The sequence below is a fragment of the Brassica napus genome, unplaced genomic scaffold, assembly GCF_020379485.1.
Source record: "Brassica napus cultivar Da-Ae unplaced genomic scaffold, Da-Ae ScsIHWf_996;HRSCAF=1398, whole genome shotgun sequence".
NCBI lineage: Eukaryota > Viridiplantae > Streptophyta > Magnoliopsida > Brassicales > Brassicaceae > Brassica > Brassica napus.
Genome location: NW_026017031.1, coordinates 22,501 through 37,654, shown reverse-complemented (window position 1 = coordinate 37,654; position 15,154 = coordinate 22,501). Strand labels below are relative to the sequence as shown.

The 15,154-nt window shown below is 33.2% G+C and overlaps 1 protein-coding gene, 1 non-coding gene and 1 pseudogene across 2 annotated transcripts; all 3 read left to right on the top strand.

Annotated features, from left to right (window-relative positions):
- The first annotated feature begins 1,510 nt into the window (after positions 1–1,510).
- On the top strand, positions 1,511–12,001 carry LOC125606821 (ATP synthase subunit alpha, chloroplastic-like). The gene is made up of 2 exons (XM_048775680.1): positions 1,511–7,542; positions 8,258–12,001. The coding sequence occupies exon 2, from the start codon at positions 8,684–8,686 to the stop codon at positions 9,515–9,517; it is 834 nt and encodes a 277-aa protein (XP_048631637.1). The 5' UTR covers positions 1,511–7,542; positions 8,258–8,683; the 3' UTR covers positions 9,518–12,001.
- TRNAS-GCU lies at positions 11,676–11,763 on the top strand. Its single transcript has one exon. It is a non-coding gene; the product is annotated as a tRNA-Ser (tRNA).
- Positions 12,002–13,072: 1,071 nt separating the features above from the next.
- LOC125606823 overlaps positions 13,073–15,154 on the top strand; it is a 5,740-nt pseudogene continuing 3,658 nt past the window's right edge.

Genomic DNA, 15,154 nt, shown 5'->3' with positions numbered 1-15,154 from the left:
AATTGGTATTCAAAAAAAAGAGTATAGGACCACCCCGTGTGAATCGGACCTCTCCGAGTCAACTCGGACATAGTTTCCTGACCTAAAAAATCAAGATCGAGAAAAGGAAGTTTTGCAATCATTGACTCAACTCATTGTCGAATCCCATTCAGCAGAATATGGAGGTACTTATGGCGGAACGGGCCAATCTGGTATTTCACAATAAAGTGATAGATGGAACTGCTATTAAACGACTTATTAGCCGATTAATAGATCACTTCGGGATGGCATATACATCACACATCCTAGATCAAGTAAAGACTCTGGGTTTCCAGCAAGCACTGCTACATCCATTTCATTAGGAATTGATGATCTTTTAACGATACCTTCTAAGGGCTGGCTTGTCCAAGATGCTGAACAACAAAGTTTGATTTTGGAAAAACCCATCATTATGGGAATGTACATGCGGTAGAAAAATTACGCCAATCTATTGAGATATGGTATGCTACAAGTGAATATTTGCGACAGGAAATGAATCCTATTTTAGGATGACGGACCCTTTCAATCCAGTCCATATGATGTCTTTTTCGGGAGCTAGAGGAAATGCATCTCAAGTACATCAATTAGTAGGTATGAGAGGATTAATGTCGGATCCCCAAGGACAAATGATTGATTTACCTATTCAAAGCAATTTACGCGAAGGACTGTCTTTAACAGAATATATTATTTCTTGCTATGGAGCCCGTAAAGGAGTTGTAGATACTGCGGTCCGCACATCAGATGCTGGATATCTTACGCGTCGACTTGTTGAAGTAGTTCAACATATTGTTGTACGTCGAACGGATTGTGGCACTATCCGAGGGATTTCTGTGAGTCCTCGAAATAAAAGTCGGATGATGTCAGAAAGAATTTTTATCCAAACATTAATTGGTCGTGTCTTAGCAGACGATATATATATAGGTTCCCGATGTGTCGCCTTTCGAAATCAAGATCTTGGGATTGGACTTGTCAATCGATTCATAACCTTTGGAACACAATCAATATCTATTCGAACTCCCTTTACTTGTCGGAGTACATCTTGGATCTGTCGATTATGTTATGGCCGGAGTCCCACTCATGGTGACCTAGTTGAATTGGGGGAAGCTGTAGGTATTATTGCGGGTCAATCTATTGGCGAACCGGGGACTCAACTAACATTAAGAACTTTTCATACCGGTGGAGTATTTACAGGAGGTACTGCCGAACATGTACGAGCCCCTTATAATGGAAAAATCAAATTTAATGAGGATTTGGTTCATCCTACACGTACACGTCACGGGCATCCTGCCTTTCTATGTTATATAGACTTGTCTGTAATTATTGAGAGCGAAGATATTATACATAGCGTGACTATTCCACCAAAAAGTTTTCTTTTAGTTCAAATGATCAATATGTGGAATCAGAACAAGTGATTGCTGAGATTCGCGAGGGAACATCCACTTTTCATTTTAAAGAGAGGGTTAGAAAATATATTTATTCTGACTCCGAGGGCGAAATGCATTGGAGTACTGATGTATCCCATGCACCCGAATTTACATATAGTAATGTCCATCTTTTACCAAAAACAAGTCATTTATGGATATTATCAGGAGGTTCTTGTGGATCTAGTCTAATTCTTTTTTCGATCCACAAAGATCAAGATCAAATGAACATACCCTTTCTTTCCGTCGAAAGAAAATCTATTTCTAGCCTCTCAGTGAATAATGATCAAGTGAGCAAAAAATTTTTCAGTTCAGATTTTTCTGATAAAAAAAAATCTGGGATTCCCAATTATTCAGAATTGAATGGAATCGTAGGTACTAGTCATTATAATTTCATATATTCTGCTATTTTTCATGAGAATTCGGATTTATTAGCAAAAAGGCGAAGAAATAGATTTCTCATTCCATTCCAATCGATTCAAGAGCAAGCGAAAGAGTTCATACCACATTCAGGTATCTCGATTGAAATACCCATAAATGGTATTTTCCGTAGAAACAGTATTTTTGCTTTTTTTGATGATCCTAGATACAGAAGAAAGAGTTCCGGAATTCTTAAATATGGAACTCTAAAGGCGGACTCAATCGTCCAAAAAGAGGATATGATTGAGTATCGAGGAGTCCAAAAATTTAAGACAAAATACGAAATGAAAGTAGATCGCTTTTTTTTCATTCCTGAGGAAGTGCATATTTTACCCGAATCCTCCGCCATAATGGTACAGAACTATAGTATCATTGGAGTCGATACACGAATCACTTTAAATATAAGAAGCCAAGTCGGCGGGTTGATCCGAGTGGAGAGAAAAAAAAAAAGGATTGAACTCAAAATATTTTCGGGGGATATCCATTTTCCGGACAAGACAGATAAGATATCCCGACATAGTGGCATCTTGATACCGCCAGGAAGGGGAAAAACAAACTCTAAAGAATCAAAAAATTTAAAAAATTGGATTTATGCCCAACGGATCACACCAACCAAGAAAAAGTTTTTTGTTTTGGTGCGGCCCGTAGCTACCTATGAGATAATGGACAGTATAAATTTAGCAACACTCTTCCCACAAGATCTCTTTCGGGAAAAGGATAATATTCAACTTCGAGTTTTCAACTATATCCTTTATGGAAATGGTAAACCAACTCGAGGAATTTCTGACACAAGTATTCAATTGGTTCGCACTTGTTTAGTCTTGAATTGGGACCAAGACAACAAAAATTCTTCCCTCGAGGAGGTCCGCGCTTTCGTTGTTGAAGTAAGTACAAAGGGTTTGATTCGAGATTTCATAAGAATTGGCTTAGTGAAATCCCATATTTCGTATATAAGAAAAAGAAATAATCCGCCGGATTCGGGATTGATCTCTGCAGATTCCGTGAATCCGTTTTATTCGCTTTCTCCCAAGGCTGGCATTCTTCAACAATCGCTTAGACAAAATCATGGAACTATTCGTATGTTCAGAAATAAGGAATCCCAATCTTTGTTAATTTTATCATCCTCTAATTGTTTTAGAATCGGTCCATTTAATCATGTAAAATATCACAATGTTATAAACCAATCAATAAAAAAAAAACCTCTAATTACAATTCAAAATTCGTCGGGCCCCTTAGGAACAGCCATTCAAATTTCGAATTTTTATTCATTTTTGCCTTTACTAACTTATAATCAGATCTCTGTAATTAAATATTTGCAACTTGATAACTTCAAATATATTTTTCAAATAATTCACTCTTATTTAATAGATGAAAACGGAAGAATTTTTAATCTAGATCCATACAGTAACCTTGTTTTGAATCCATTCAAATTGAATTGGTATTTTCTTCATCAAAATTATAATAATTATTATTGTGAGGAAACGTCCACAATAATAAGTCTTGGACAATTTTTTTGTGAAAATCTATGTATAGCCAAAAAGAACCATACCTAAAATCGGGTCAAGTTTTAATTGTTCAAAGGGATTCTGTAGTAATAAGATCCGCTAAGCCCTATTTGGCTACTCCGGGAGCAAAAGTTCACGGGCATTATAGAGAAATTCTTTACGAAGGGGATACATTAGTTACATTTATATATGAAAAATCGAGATCCGGTGATATAACCCAAGGTCTTCCAAAAGTAGAACAGGTGTTAGAAGTCCGCTCGATTGATTCAATATCACTGAACTTAGAAAAGCGGATTAAGGGTTGGAACAGGTGTATAACAAGAATTCTTGGAATTCCTTGGGGATTCTTGATTGGTGCTGAGCTAACTATAGTGCAAAGTCGTATTTCTTTGGTTAATAAGATTCAAAAGGTTTATCGATCCCAGGGGGTGCAGATTCATAATAGGCATATCGAAATTATTGTACGTCAAATAACATCAAAAGTTTTGGTTTCAGAAGAGGGAATGTCTAATGTTTTTTACCTGGAGAATTGATTGGATTGTTACGAGCAGAACGCACGGGGCGTGCTTTAGAAGAAGCAATCTGTTATCGAGCCGTTTTATTAGGAATAACTCGAGCATCTTTGAATACTCAAAGTTTTATATCCGAAGCAAGTTTTCAAGAAACTGCTAGAGTTTTAGCAAAAGCTGCTCTTCGGGGTCGTATCGATTGGTTGAAAGGCCTGAAAGAAAATGTTGTTCTAGGGGGTGTGATCCCCGCCGGGACCGGGTTCAACAAAGGATTGGTGCATTGTTCACGGCAACATACCAATATTCTTTTTGAAAAAAAAACAAAGAATTTATCTTTATTAGAGGGAGATATGAGAGATATTTTATTTTATCACAGGGAATTTTGTGACTCTTCTATTTACAAATCTGCCTTTTCTAGAATTGAATAATTCCTAATAGCAGATTCCTGTTTTGAATTTCATGTTTTATTGTTTGCTGTAGTCATTTGCTTTAATAATTTGTTAACACTAATAAAGATAATAATGAATACAAAATAATGGCTCGGCTCGTGCATAAACGGACAAGAGAAGGTTCCATTGGAACAAATTTTTATTTTAGTTTTGGGTACCCCCCTTTTAAGTGTGAAAAGAAATGACAAAAAGATATTGGAACATCGATTTGGAAGAGATGATGAGAGCAGGAGTTCATTTTGGGCATGGTACTAGGAAATGGAATCCTAGAATGGCACCTTATATTTCTGCAAAGCGTAAAGGTATTCATATTATAAATCTGACTAGAACTGCTCGTTTTTTATCAGAAGCTTGTGATTTAGTTTTTGATGCAGCAAGTAGGGGAAAACAATTCTTAATTGTTGGGACAAAAAATAAAGCAGCTGATTTAGTGTCGCGGGCTGCAATAAGGGCTCGGTGTCATTATGTTAATAAAAAGTGGCTCGGCGGCATGTTAACAAATTGGTCTACTACAGAAAAAAGACTTCATAAGTTTAGGGACTTGAGAACTGAACAAAAGACAGAGGGATTCAACCGTCTTCCGAAAAGGGATGCAGCTGTGTTGAAGAGACAATTATCTCGCTTGGAAACATATCTAGGCGGGATTAAATATATGACGGGATTGCCTGATATTGTAATCATCATCGATCAGCAAGAAGAATATACGGCTCTTCGAGAATGTATAACTTTGGGAATTCCAACCATTTCTTTAATCGATACAAATTGTAATCCCGATCTCGCGGATATTTCTATTCCAGCAAATGATGACGCTATAGCTTCAATTCGATTCATTCTTAACAAATTAGTATTCGCAATTTGTGAGGGTCGTTCTAGCTATATACAAAATTCTTGATTAATAATAAGATAAATAAATCAATTTTTTTTGAGGGAGGGGCTCCCTGTATTTCGATTTATAAAATCGGTTACTATTCCTGAATCATACAAAAGAAAAAGAGATAAAAAACTGGGTATATTGTGTGATTCGTTTAGTTGGTATCCAAAACTAAAATAAAAATTCAAGTAAATAAGTAAAAAAAAAGGGGGGTCTTGAATCAAAATAATTTAAAGTTCTTATTTCTGTCAGAGGGCAATATGAATGTTTTATCATGTTCCATCAATACACTAATAAAAGAAGGGTTATATGAGATATCTGGTGTAGAAGTAGGCCAACATTTCTATTGGCAAATAGGGGGGTTCCAAGTCCATGCGCAAGTCCTTATTACTTCTTGGGTTGTAATTGCTATCTTATTAGGTTCCGCAGCTCTAGCGGTTCGCAATCCACAAACCATTCCAACTGGCGGCCAAAACTTCTTTGAATTTGTCCTTGAATTCATTCGAGATGTGAGTCAAACCCAGATTGGAGAAGAATACGGTCCATGGGTTCCCTTTATTGGAACCCTGTTTTTATTTATTTTTGTTTCTAACTGGTCAGGAGCCCTTTTACCGTGGAAAATTATCCAGTTACCTCAAGGGGAGTTAGCAGCACCAACGAATGATATAAATACGACGGTTGCTTTAGCTTTACTCACATCAGTAGCATATTTTTATGCGGGTCTTAGCAAAAAAGGATTAGGGTATTTCAGTAAATACATTCAACCAACTCCAATTCTTTTACCCATTAACATCTTAGAAGATTTTACAAAACCCCTATCACTGAGTTTTCGACTTTTCGGAAATATATTAGCCGATGAATTAGTAGTTGTTGTTCTTGTTTCTTTAGTACCTTTAGTGGTTCCTATACCTGTCATGTTCCTTGGATTATTTACAAGCGGGATTCAAGCTCTCATTTTTGCCACTTTAGCTGCGGCTTATATAGGTGAATCCATGGAGGGTCATCATTAACTATTTTTTTTTTTTCAAATTTAGGTTAGCCCAATTATCGAATAGTTGGTTTACGTTATGTAAGAAACACTTGTATATGTCATATTTGATATTGACTAGGTATATATAAGTTAAAGATCTATATAATCTGCCCCACTATTTTTGTGAATTTCTATTTAGATAACGATTCGATTATAAGTTCTTACTTTTTATCTGTGAATTGGCTGAAAAAAACGATCAAAAAAAGAACGAAGAATTAAAAGAAAAGAATGGTTCACAAAAAAGAAACGGCATAAAAAAGTCGTATATATATATATTATGCATTTTTCAAAATCCCGTGGATAGGAACTAATATCAAAGTAATTCTTATCAAGTTTTTGGTTATTTTGGCTGGATGAATCTTAGCGATGACTTAATTATAATTAAGTCCTAAGTCGTTGGATGATTGTATCATTAACTATTTCTTTATTTTGGTGTGAGGAACTTATCATGAATCCACTGGTTTCTGCTGCTTCGGTTATTGCTGCTGGGTTGGCTGTTGGGCTTGCTTCTATTGGACCTGGGGTTGGTCAAGGTACAGCTGCGGGTCAAGCTGTCGAAGGTATCGCGAGACAACCTGAGGCAGAAGGAAAAATACGAGGTACTTTATTGCTTAGTTTGGCTTTTATGGAAGCTTTAACAATTTATGGCCTAGTTGTAGCATTAGCGCTTTTATTTGCGAATCCTTTTGTTTAATCCTAGAAATAATAAAATTAGGAATTTTTTTTTTCGTAGTTTTTTTTATTCTATCAAGATTTCACTCCTACAATTATTCATTGAGACAACAACCCTTGGGAAGGACTAATTTGAGGATGGGGAATTAACACATCGATTCGCTTTCTTCCTTCCCCTTATTCTTTTTAGTTTAATGGAATTTTTTTTTAAGGAGTGTTGCGCAAAAAGGAGGTTTAGGTTTTTTAAAATTGATATAAAACTTGGTCTCAAATTCTAGCTTAATTTTAATTAAGTCTCATTATTATTATTGAAAATTAAAAATTTTTGGAAAATAAATTTGTAAATAGAATAGGTTTTTGATTCTGTTTATAAATATCCAAATAGGTAAATTAAATTATAAATTATTAAACGAAATTTTCTTTTTATTCAAAAAAACAAAGAATAAAAAAAAAAAAGGACAGAGTTCTTTTTTTTTATAGTTTAGCTAGAAGAGGAGATTATATGAAAAATTTAACCGATTCTTTCGTTTACTTGGGTCACTGGCCATCCGCCGGGAGTTTCGGGTTTAATACCGATATTTTAGCAACAAATCCAATAAATCTAAGTGTAGTCTTCGGTGTATTGATCTTTTTTGGAAAGGGAGTGTGTGTGAGTTGTTCATTTCAAGAATAGGCTGGATTCGTCCAGTGGCACTATAACTAGCAAAGAGTGCCTAATCCCGCGAATTACTTCTGAATACAAAATTCAATAAAAAATCATATTTTAGAACCATAGCATTTCGTTATTCTTTGGTAAGTCTACTTGACTTTGATTCTCTATCAACCAAAAATTTGGGACCATTAATTAACATGGTTAAAACTAAACCGTTTGAAGTTCAGATGCAACATGGTACTCTTTCTACCATATGTAGTCTAATTAAAAAATGAATAAGATTTTCAAAAAGAATAGTTCGGCTTTTTTCGATATAAAACACTCATGTCGATAAAAATTTTTGAGTCTTTTTGTATAATGCAGAATTGATAACCTACGTATAAAGTAATAAAAATTCTTTGGATTTCAAGAAAAAAAGAAACAACTTTGCTGACAATTATCAATTTTTTATTGGTCAGAAGAATCCTCCAAATAGTTTTGTCTTGGATTGGTGATCTTTTTCGATAGAAATATATATTGAATATGAATTGAATACAACAAAATTGGGAGAGGATAGGCTCATTACATGAAAAATATGGGAATGAAAGTCTCATACATAATTGATAAATGATTGGAATACGTGAGCATGAGAGCCAAATGAATCGAAAGATTCATGTTTGGTTCGGGAAGGGATCATAGAACTTTTTTTTTACTGAATAATCTACTTTCATTAAATGATTTATTAGATAACCGAAAGCAGAGGATATTAAATACTATTCGAAATTCAGAAGAACTACGTGAAGGAGCTATTCAACAATTAGAAAACGCCCGAGCTCGCCTGCGTAAAGTAGAAATGGAGGCGGATCAGTTTCGCGTAAATGGATACTCTGAAATCGAACGAGAAAAAGTAAATTTGATTAATTCAACTTCTAGGACTTTGAAACAATTAGAAAATTACAAAAACGAAACCATTCTTTTTGAGCAACAAAGAACAATTAATCAAGTCCGTGAACGGGTTTTCCAACAAGCTTTACAGGGAGCTATAGGAACCCTAAATAGTTGTTTGAGTAATGAGTTACATTTACGTACTATTAATGCAAATATTGGTATGTTTGGTACGATGAAAGAAATTACTGATTAGCTCTTTCCTTACGATTATGATAGGCATTATTTTTTTTTTTCTTCCAAAAAGAATTAGGACAATACTCATGGTAACCATTAAAGCCGATGAAATTAGTAATATTATCCGTGAACGTATTGAGCAATATAATAGAGAAGTGACGATTGTAAATACCGGTACCGTACTTCAAGTGGGCGACGGCATCGCTCGGATTTATGGTCTTGATGAAGTAATGGCAGGTGAATTAGTAGAATTTGAGGAGGGTACTATAGGTATTGCCCTTAATTTAGAATCAAATAATGTTGGTGTTGTATTAATGGGTGACGGTTTGATGATCCAAGAAGGAAGTTCAGTCAAAGCTACGGGAAAAATTGCTCAGATACCCGTGAGTGAGGCTTATTTGGGGCGTGTTATAAACGCCTTGGCTAACCCTATTGATGGTCGAGGTAAGATTTCAGCTTCTGAATCTCGGTTAATTGAATCTCCTGCCCCAGGTATTATTTCGAGACGTTCTGTATATGAGCCTCTTCAAACAGGACTTATTGCTATTGATTCCATGATCCCTATAGGACGCGGCCAGCGGGAATTAATTATTGGTGACAGACAGACCGGTAAAACAGCAGTAGCCACAGATACAATTCTCAATCAACAAGGTCAAAATGTAATATGTGTTTATGTGGCTATTGGTCAAAAAGCTTCTTCCGTGGCTCAGGTAGTGACTAGTTTACAGGAACGAGGGGCAATGGACTACACTATTGTGGTAGCTGAAACGGCTGATTCCCCAGCTACGTTACAATACCTCGCGCCTTATACAGGAGCAAAGCTACTCAGAATCAATTGGCAAGAGGTCAACGATTGCGTGAGTTACTGAAACAATCCCAATCAGCCCCTCTCACAGTGGAAGAACAGATAATGACCATTTATACCGGAACAAATGGTTATCTGGATGGATTAGAAATTGGACAAGTAAGAAAATTTCTCGTTCAGCTACGCACTTATTTAAAAACAAATAAACCTGAGTTCCAAGAAATAATAGCCTCTACCAAGACATTAACCGCTGAAGCAGAAAGCTTTTTGAAAGAAGGTATTAAAGAGCAACTGGAACGTTTTCTACTTCAGGAGAAATTATAAAAAATAGAAATATATTTAAGTTAAGTCTATATAATATATATAAGTATAGAACTAATATCTGTATATGTTTAATATAAAATCTTAAAGCATTCAGAATTTATTTCTTATTATATTTATTTTTTATAAATTTTCTAAACAGAATAAAAATATTCTTATAATATATAGAAATGGAAATAATAGATAAATATCAATATATTTATATCTATATTGATATTGCGTCCAATAGGATTTGAACCTATACCAAAGGTTTAGAAGACCTATGTCCTATCCATTAGACAATGGACGCTTTTCGCTTTTTTTAACTTCCCATTTGTTAAATGTGCGAAATCTTTTTAGCAATTGTGTAGTGAATTCACTACACAATTGCTATTAGACAATTCTAATAGAGAAAATTGTCTCTAATAAAAAGGGGACAATTTAGAATTTAGAGCGGGTAGCGGGAATCGAACCCGCATCGTTAGCTTGGAAGGCTAAGGGTTTTAGTCGACGTCGATCGATCAGTTTTATATTTTTAACGTCTCTAATTCAAAACCGAACATGAAACTTTGGTTTCATTCGGCTCCTTTATGATGGATGGCGAAATTCCCAAATAAAATAAGATGGGAACTAAATCAAAATTTGACTCATAACATCTATGTTAGCTTTTTTCCCGTTTGGAGGCTTTCCCAGAAAAATTTTGCTTTATAGATGATCCTTCTAGAAGATAGAAAAGGCGAACTCAAAAAATCTTTCTAGTTACTTCGTTCTTTATTTCTATTTAACGGAATCCTTAGGAAAAGTATTTTGTTTCCACCGAGCTAAAACAATATAATATGTCGATGTCTTTAGTAAACCAAAGTTCTCGTTTAATAGCTATTTTGCTTCAATTTTTTCTATACCAAACAAAAAATAGAACTGAAGATTTAGTTACGATTAGAAAGAAACTTTTCTGGCTTTATCCATGGATCCTCTTGTTATACTTATTGAATTGTAAATAGTCATCCAATTCAAAAATTATGTTTCGAAATTTCATAATCCAAATTGACAATTAATTAGAGTCTTTGGATACAAATTACGAGAATCTATAATCTTCCTTGAATTTTTCATTGAAAGGTAAAGGACTAAATCCTTTTCAGAAATAAAGTTTTTGATCGGAAGATTAATCAAACCGAGAGACCCTTTAACTATTAAAGGGGTTAAAGGAACGAATCACACTTTTACCACTAAACTATACCCGCTACAATCCAATTATTGTATATAAATTTACTTTTTGTCGAACAAAGTAATCGGGAGAAAAAAAATCTGAAAAAAAAATGAGAAAATTCTAGCGTAGACTTAATAAAATTAGGCAAAGCAGGATTCCTTTTTTTTATTTCAGATCTTTTTTGTCTAAAAACCCATCGGATGGGTCTTTTTAACTTTAACAAAAAAAGGCCCGGCTGGGGACTGACCAGGCCAGGCTATTAAAATAAAAAAGATCTTTTATTTGTGTTTGGACGAGACAAAATCAAAAAGGATTCTCTATTTCTATTTTTGTGATTTTATTTATTTCTCTTTCGAGCCTTTTCTTTATTGAATCTTTATTTACAGTTTTTATGTAAATAGAATTACTGAGAAAGTTCTATAAAAAAGGTTATATAATAGTAATATATATATATATATTAATTATATATAAATATAAATATTATATAAATATTATTTATATAATAAAAAAGAAAAAATAATATTATATTTTTTATATATAATAAAATAATATATATAATAAAATATAGAAAATGAAAATATATATATAATTAAAGTATTATTAAAGATAAAGAATAATCTAAAAAAAAAAACTTTTTTAAGAATAAAGTGGAGAAAGTTTTTTTTTAAGCCGTTTTTTTGTCTAATGGAACCTAAAAAGTATTCCTTTTCGATTAGGAGAGATGGCTGAGTGGACTAAAGCGTTGGATTGCTAATCCATTGTACGAGTTAATCGTACCGAGGGTTCGAATCCCTCTCTTTCCCTTCCCCTTTTTGATGATGTGAAATAGATAAAATCCTAATAAAATTCGCACATTTCCACTATTTAAATATTAAATAAAGTAATAAAAAACCTTTCTTTTTTATTCTTCACGTCCCGGATTACGTCCTGGATCATTAGATAGGAATCCAAATATGAAGAGAGAAACAAAGAATATAACTACAGTGTATACAAAAAGTTTGAGAGTAAGCATTACACAATCTCCAAGATCTTACTTTTTTTTAAAAAAAAAAAAAAGAGATAGATTCTCTATTTTTATACTAAATATCTAGATACTTTTTTTGTGAGTGAACTCGAATCTAATTAAGTTCTTTCATTTAGAGAAAAGAGGATAAAACTGAGGAAATCAAATGATCCAGATTTAGTATGGCTACCAAAAAAATTCAATGTTTGAATTGAGAGTTCCTTCCTACGTCAAGATTTTTTGATCTTTTGATTTGAATTGTTGGAAGAATCAAAATCGTGAATTTTTCTAAGACAGTATTAATAATTTCATCGAAAACTTACAGCTGCTTGCCAAACAAAGGCTAAGAGAAGAAAGAAAAGAGGTATTACGGGCATAACATCTACGATTGGATTCAAAAAGGCGTAGGCCTCCGGCAATTTGGCGACTAAAAAAGTGCTTGAAAAAAGGGCCGAATTAAAACAAATACAGATCAAATTAAATATATTAAGCATAACAAAAATTGGTGTTCTTGTGGATAATTTAATTTTGATTGAGTTATTAATATATTTTTTATATAAGGAAAAAATAAATAAATAAAGAAAGATAGTCTAAAAAGACTTTGTTGAACTTACTCAATCAAAAATCCTTTCATTCTCTTATGAGAATGAAAGAAATAATATTTTCATACAATATCTTAATTGAATTCTATGTAATGATCAATAAAGTAAGTTTGATTTGCTATCTACACGTGTCAAAACTATAGCACCAATGTAATCTATATTTCATTTGGGCTGAAATTGAATTGACGAACAACCAATAGCAATATTACTCTTTTAGTAGTCTTGAATAAAAATAAAAATGGGGCGTAGCCAAGCGGTAAGGCAACGGGTTTTGGTCCCGCTATTCGGAGGTTCGAATCCTTCCGTCCCAGAGTCCAGTCATTACGAAATAAATCTTCTATTGCCTTTGTACACCATCTTTTTCTTTCTGTTTAAAAAAACAATATTTTTTAAGAATAAAATATTGAAATGAAAAGAAGAATAAACTTCTTTTTCACCCGAAATTACAAAAAATCTATTTGCTTTTTTTAGTTGTGTGTGATGTAGGTAAGTAAGGTAGAACCGTAGATTCTACGAGTTTTAATAAAAAAAAATATATTTATATATATATTTATATATATAAATATAGATTTCTATTCAAATTTCGATTTTACATATTTTTACATATATAGAATTTAATGTGGAATTCATTTGAATTCTGACTGAACCTTTTACGCGTAGATTCACTATTCCATTCATAGAGAAAGAAAAAGTATAGATTACGATATACTGACTGAACTATGACTATTCATGATTCCATAATTGAATCAATTACACAAACTAAAGGAATGTTATGGTAAAACTTCGTTTAAAACGATGTGGTAGAAAGCAACGTGCGACTTGAATTGAAGGACATGATCTGCTGTGGATGTTTTGATCCGCCACCTTTTATATTAGGAATATAGGTGCTCTTGGCTCGACATTTTGTGTTCTATTTTACGAGAGTCCTACACCTTTTTGAATATAAAAAAGAGTACAGGATGGAGCTCGAGGAGAATAGAAAGTTTTTATTCCTTTCGCAGGAGTAAGGATCTAGGGTTAGTGCGAATCAATAAGTTGGAACAACTTCGTAAGTCTTTTTATTTTTATATTGAAAAAAAGCCCTTTCAAGTAATTTTACAATGGAAAAGGAAATTTTCGTAAAAGTGTAAAATTCTTTGAATTAAAAGTCTATCATGCGTGAATCAAGCGTTTGTATGATTCTTTGATAGAAAGAAAAGAAATCATAAACAAAATAAGGGGCTTGTTGCTGCCCTTTTTTAATAAAACGATCAAGATCACCGAAGTAATGTCTAAACCCAAAGATTCAAAGTAAGGATAAAGAATCCTGAAACAAGGAAATCCCTTTTTCAATTGTTTGAACAACTAGATCAGAATGAAGAATCAAAATTGATTCGAAAAAATGAGACAAACAAAAAAAGGTTAGAGACTACTCAATAAAAAGAGTACTTAAGGAGTCTCTGGTGAGATATTTGAGAGTTATTTAACTTGAGTTACGAGAGTACGAATGTTACGAACGCTTTTTATGAAAAAAAATAGTTAGGGTTTCAATACTGGCTAATTAATTTAATGTTTGAATTTTATAAAGAGAGTTAACTTATACTCATTGCATTTTTTTCTCGAGCCGTATGAGGCCAAAGCCTCGTATACGTTTCTCGGGGGGGGGTATTATTCATATACATCTATCCCAATGAGCCATTTATCGAATCGTTGCAATTGATGTTCGATCCCGAAGAGAAGGAAGAGATCTTCGGAAGGTGGGGTTTTATGATCCGATAACTAATCAAACTTATTTAAATCTTCCTGCTATTCTCGATTTCCTTAAAAAGGGCGCTCAACCAACAAGAACAGTTCATGATATTTCAAAGAAGGCAGGGATTTTTACGGAATTAAGTCTTAATAAAACGAAATTGAATTAATGAACTATAAAAAAGAGGATGTTAAAGACTCATATATAGCTTGGTATAAAATTTGATCTACTCTTTTCTTTCCTCCTCTTTCGTTTCCATCATATTTATTTTGATTTATTAGAATTTCCATTTATTATTAGTATTCTTCCTAAAGGTATGAAAACTAACAAATATCCTGCTAAAAACTACCATGTTTTATAATAAAAAACAAATTTATTAAAAAATTTTGGATTTATAGAAATTCTAAATTTTGTATAAATACAAAATTTTATTGTATAGAATTATTGTATAGAAAATATATAAAATCATACTGTATAATAAATAATATATTAATATATATAGAAATAGAAAGATTTGAGATTATCCTATTCGGCTTAGTTTTCATTCCTTGTATGAACTCACAAACCAGGGGGTTAAACTTTTTATTTTTTCTATTCTTTTCGCTATATTAAAAATTTACAATCATATTGACAACAGTGTATGGACCAAATATAATTCTCTCATAGAGAAATAGATCTATTTCTCCCTGACGCACACATGACTGGATTTTTCTTTTTTTCTTTATTCTGGTTGTATCTACATATTTGCAGTACTTGCTTTTTTTTGTGGGGGGGGTTGCTAACTCAACGGTAGAGTACTCGGCTTTTAAGTGCGACTAGCATCTTTTACACATTTGTATGAAGAAAAGGATTCGTCCAGA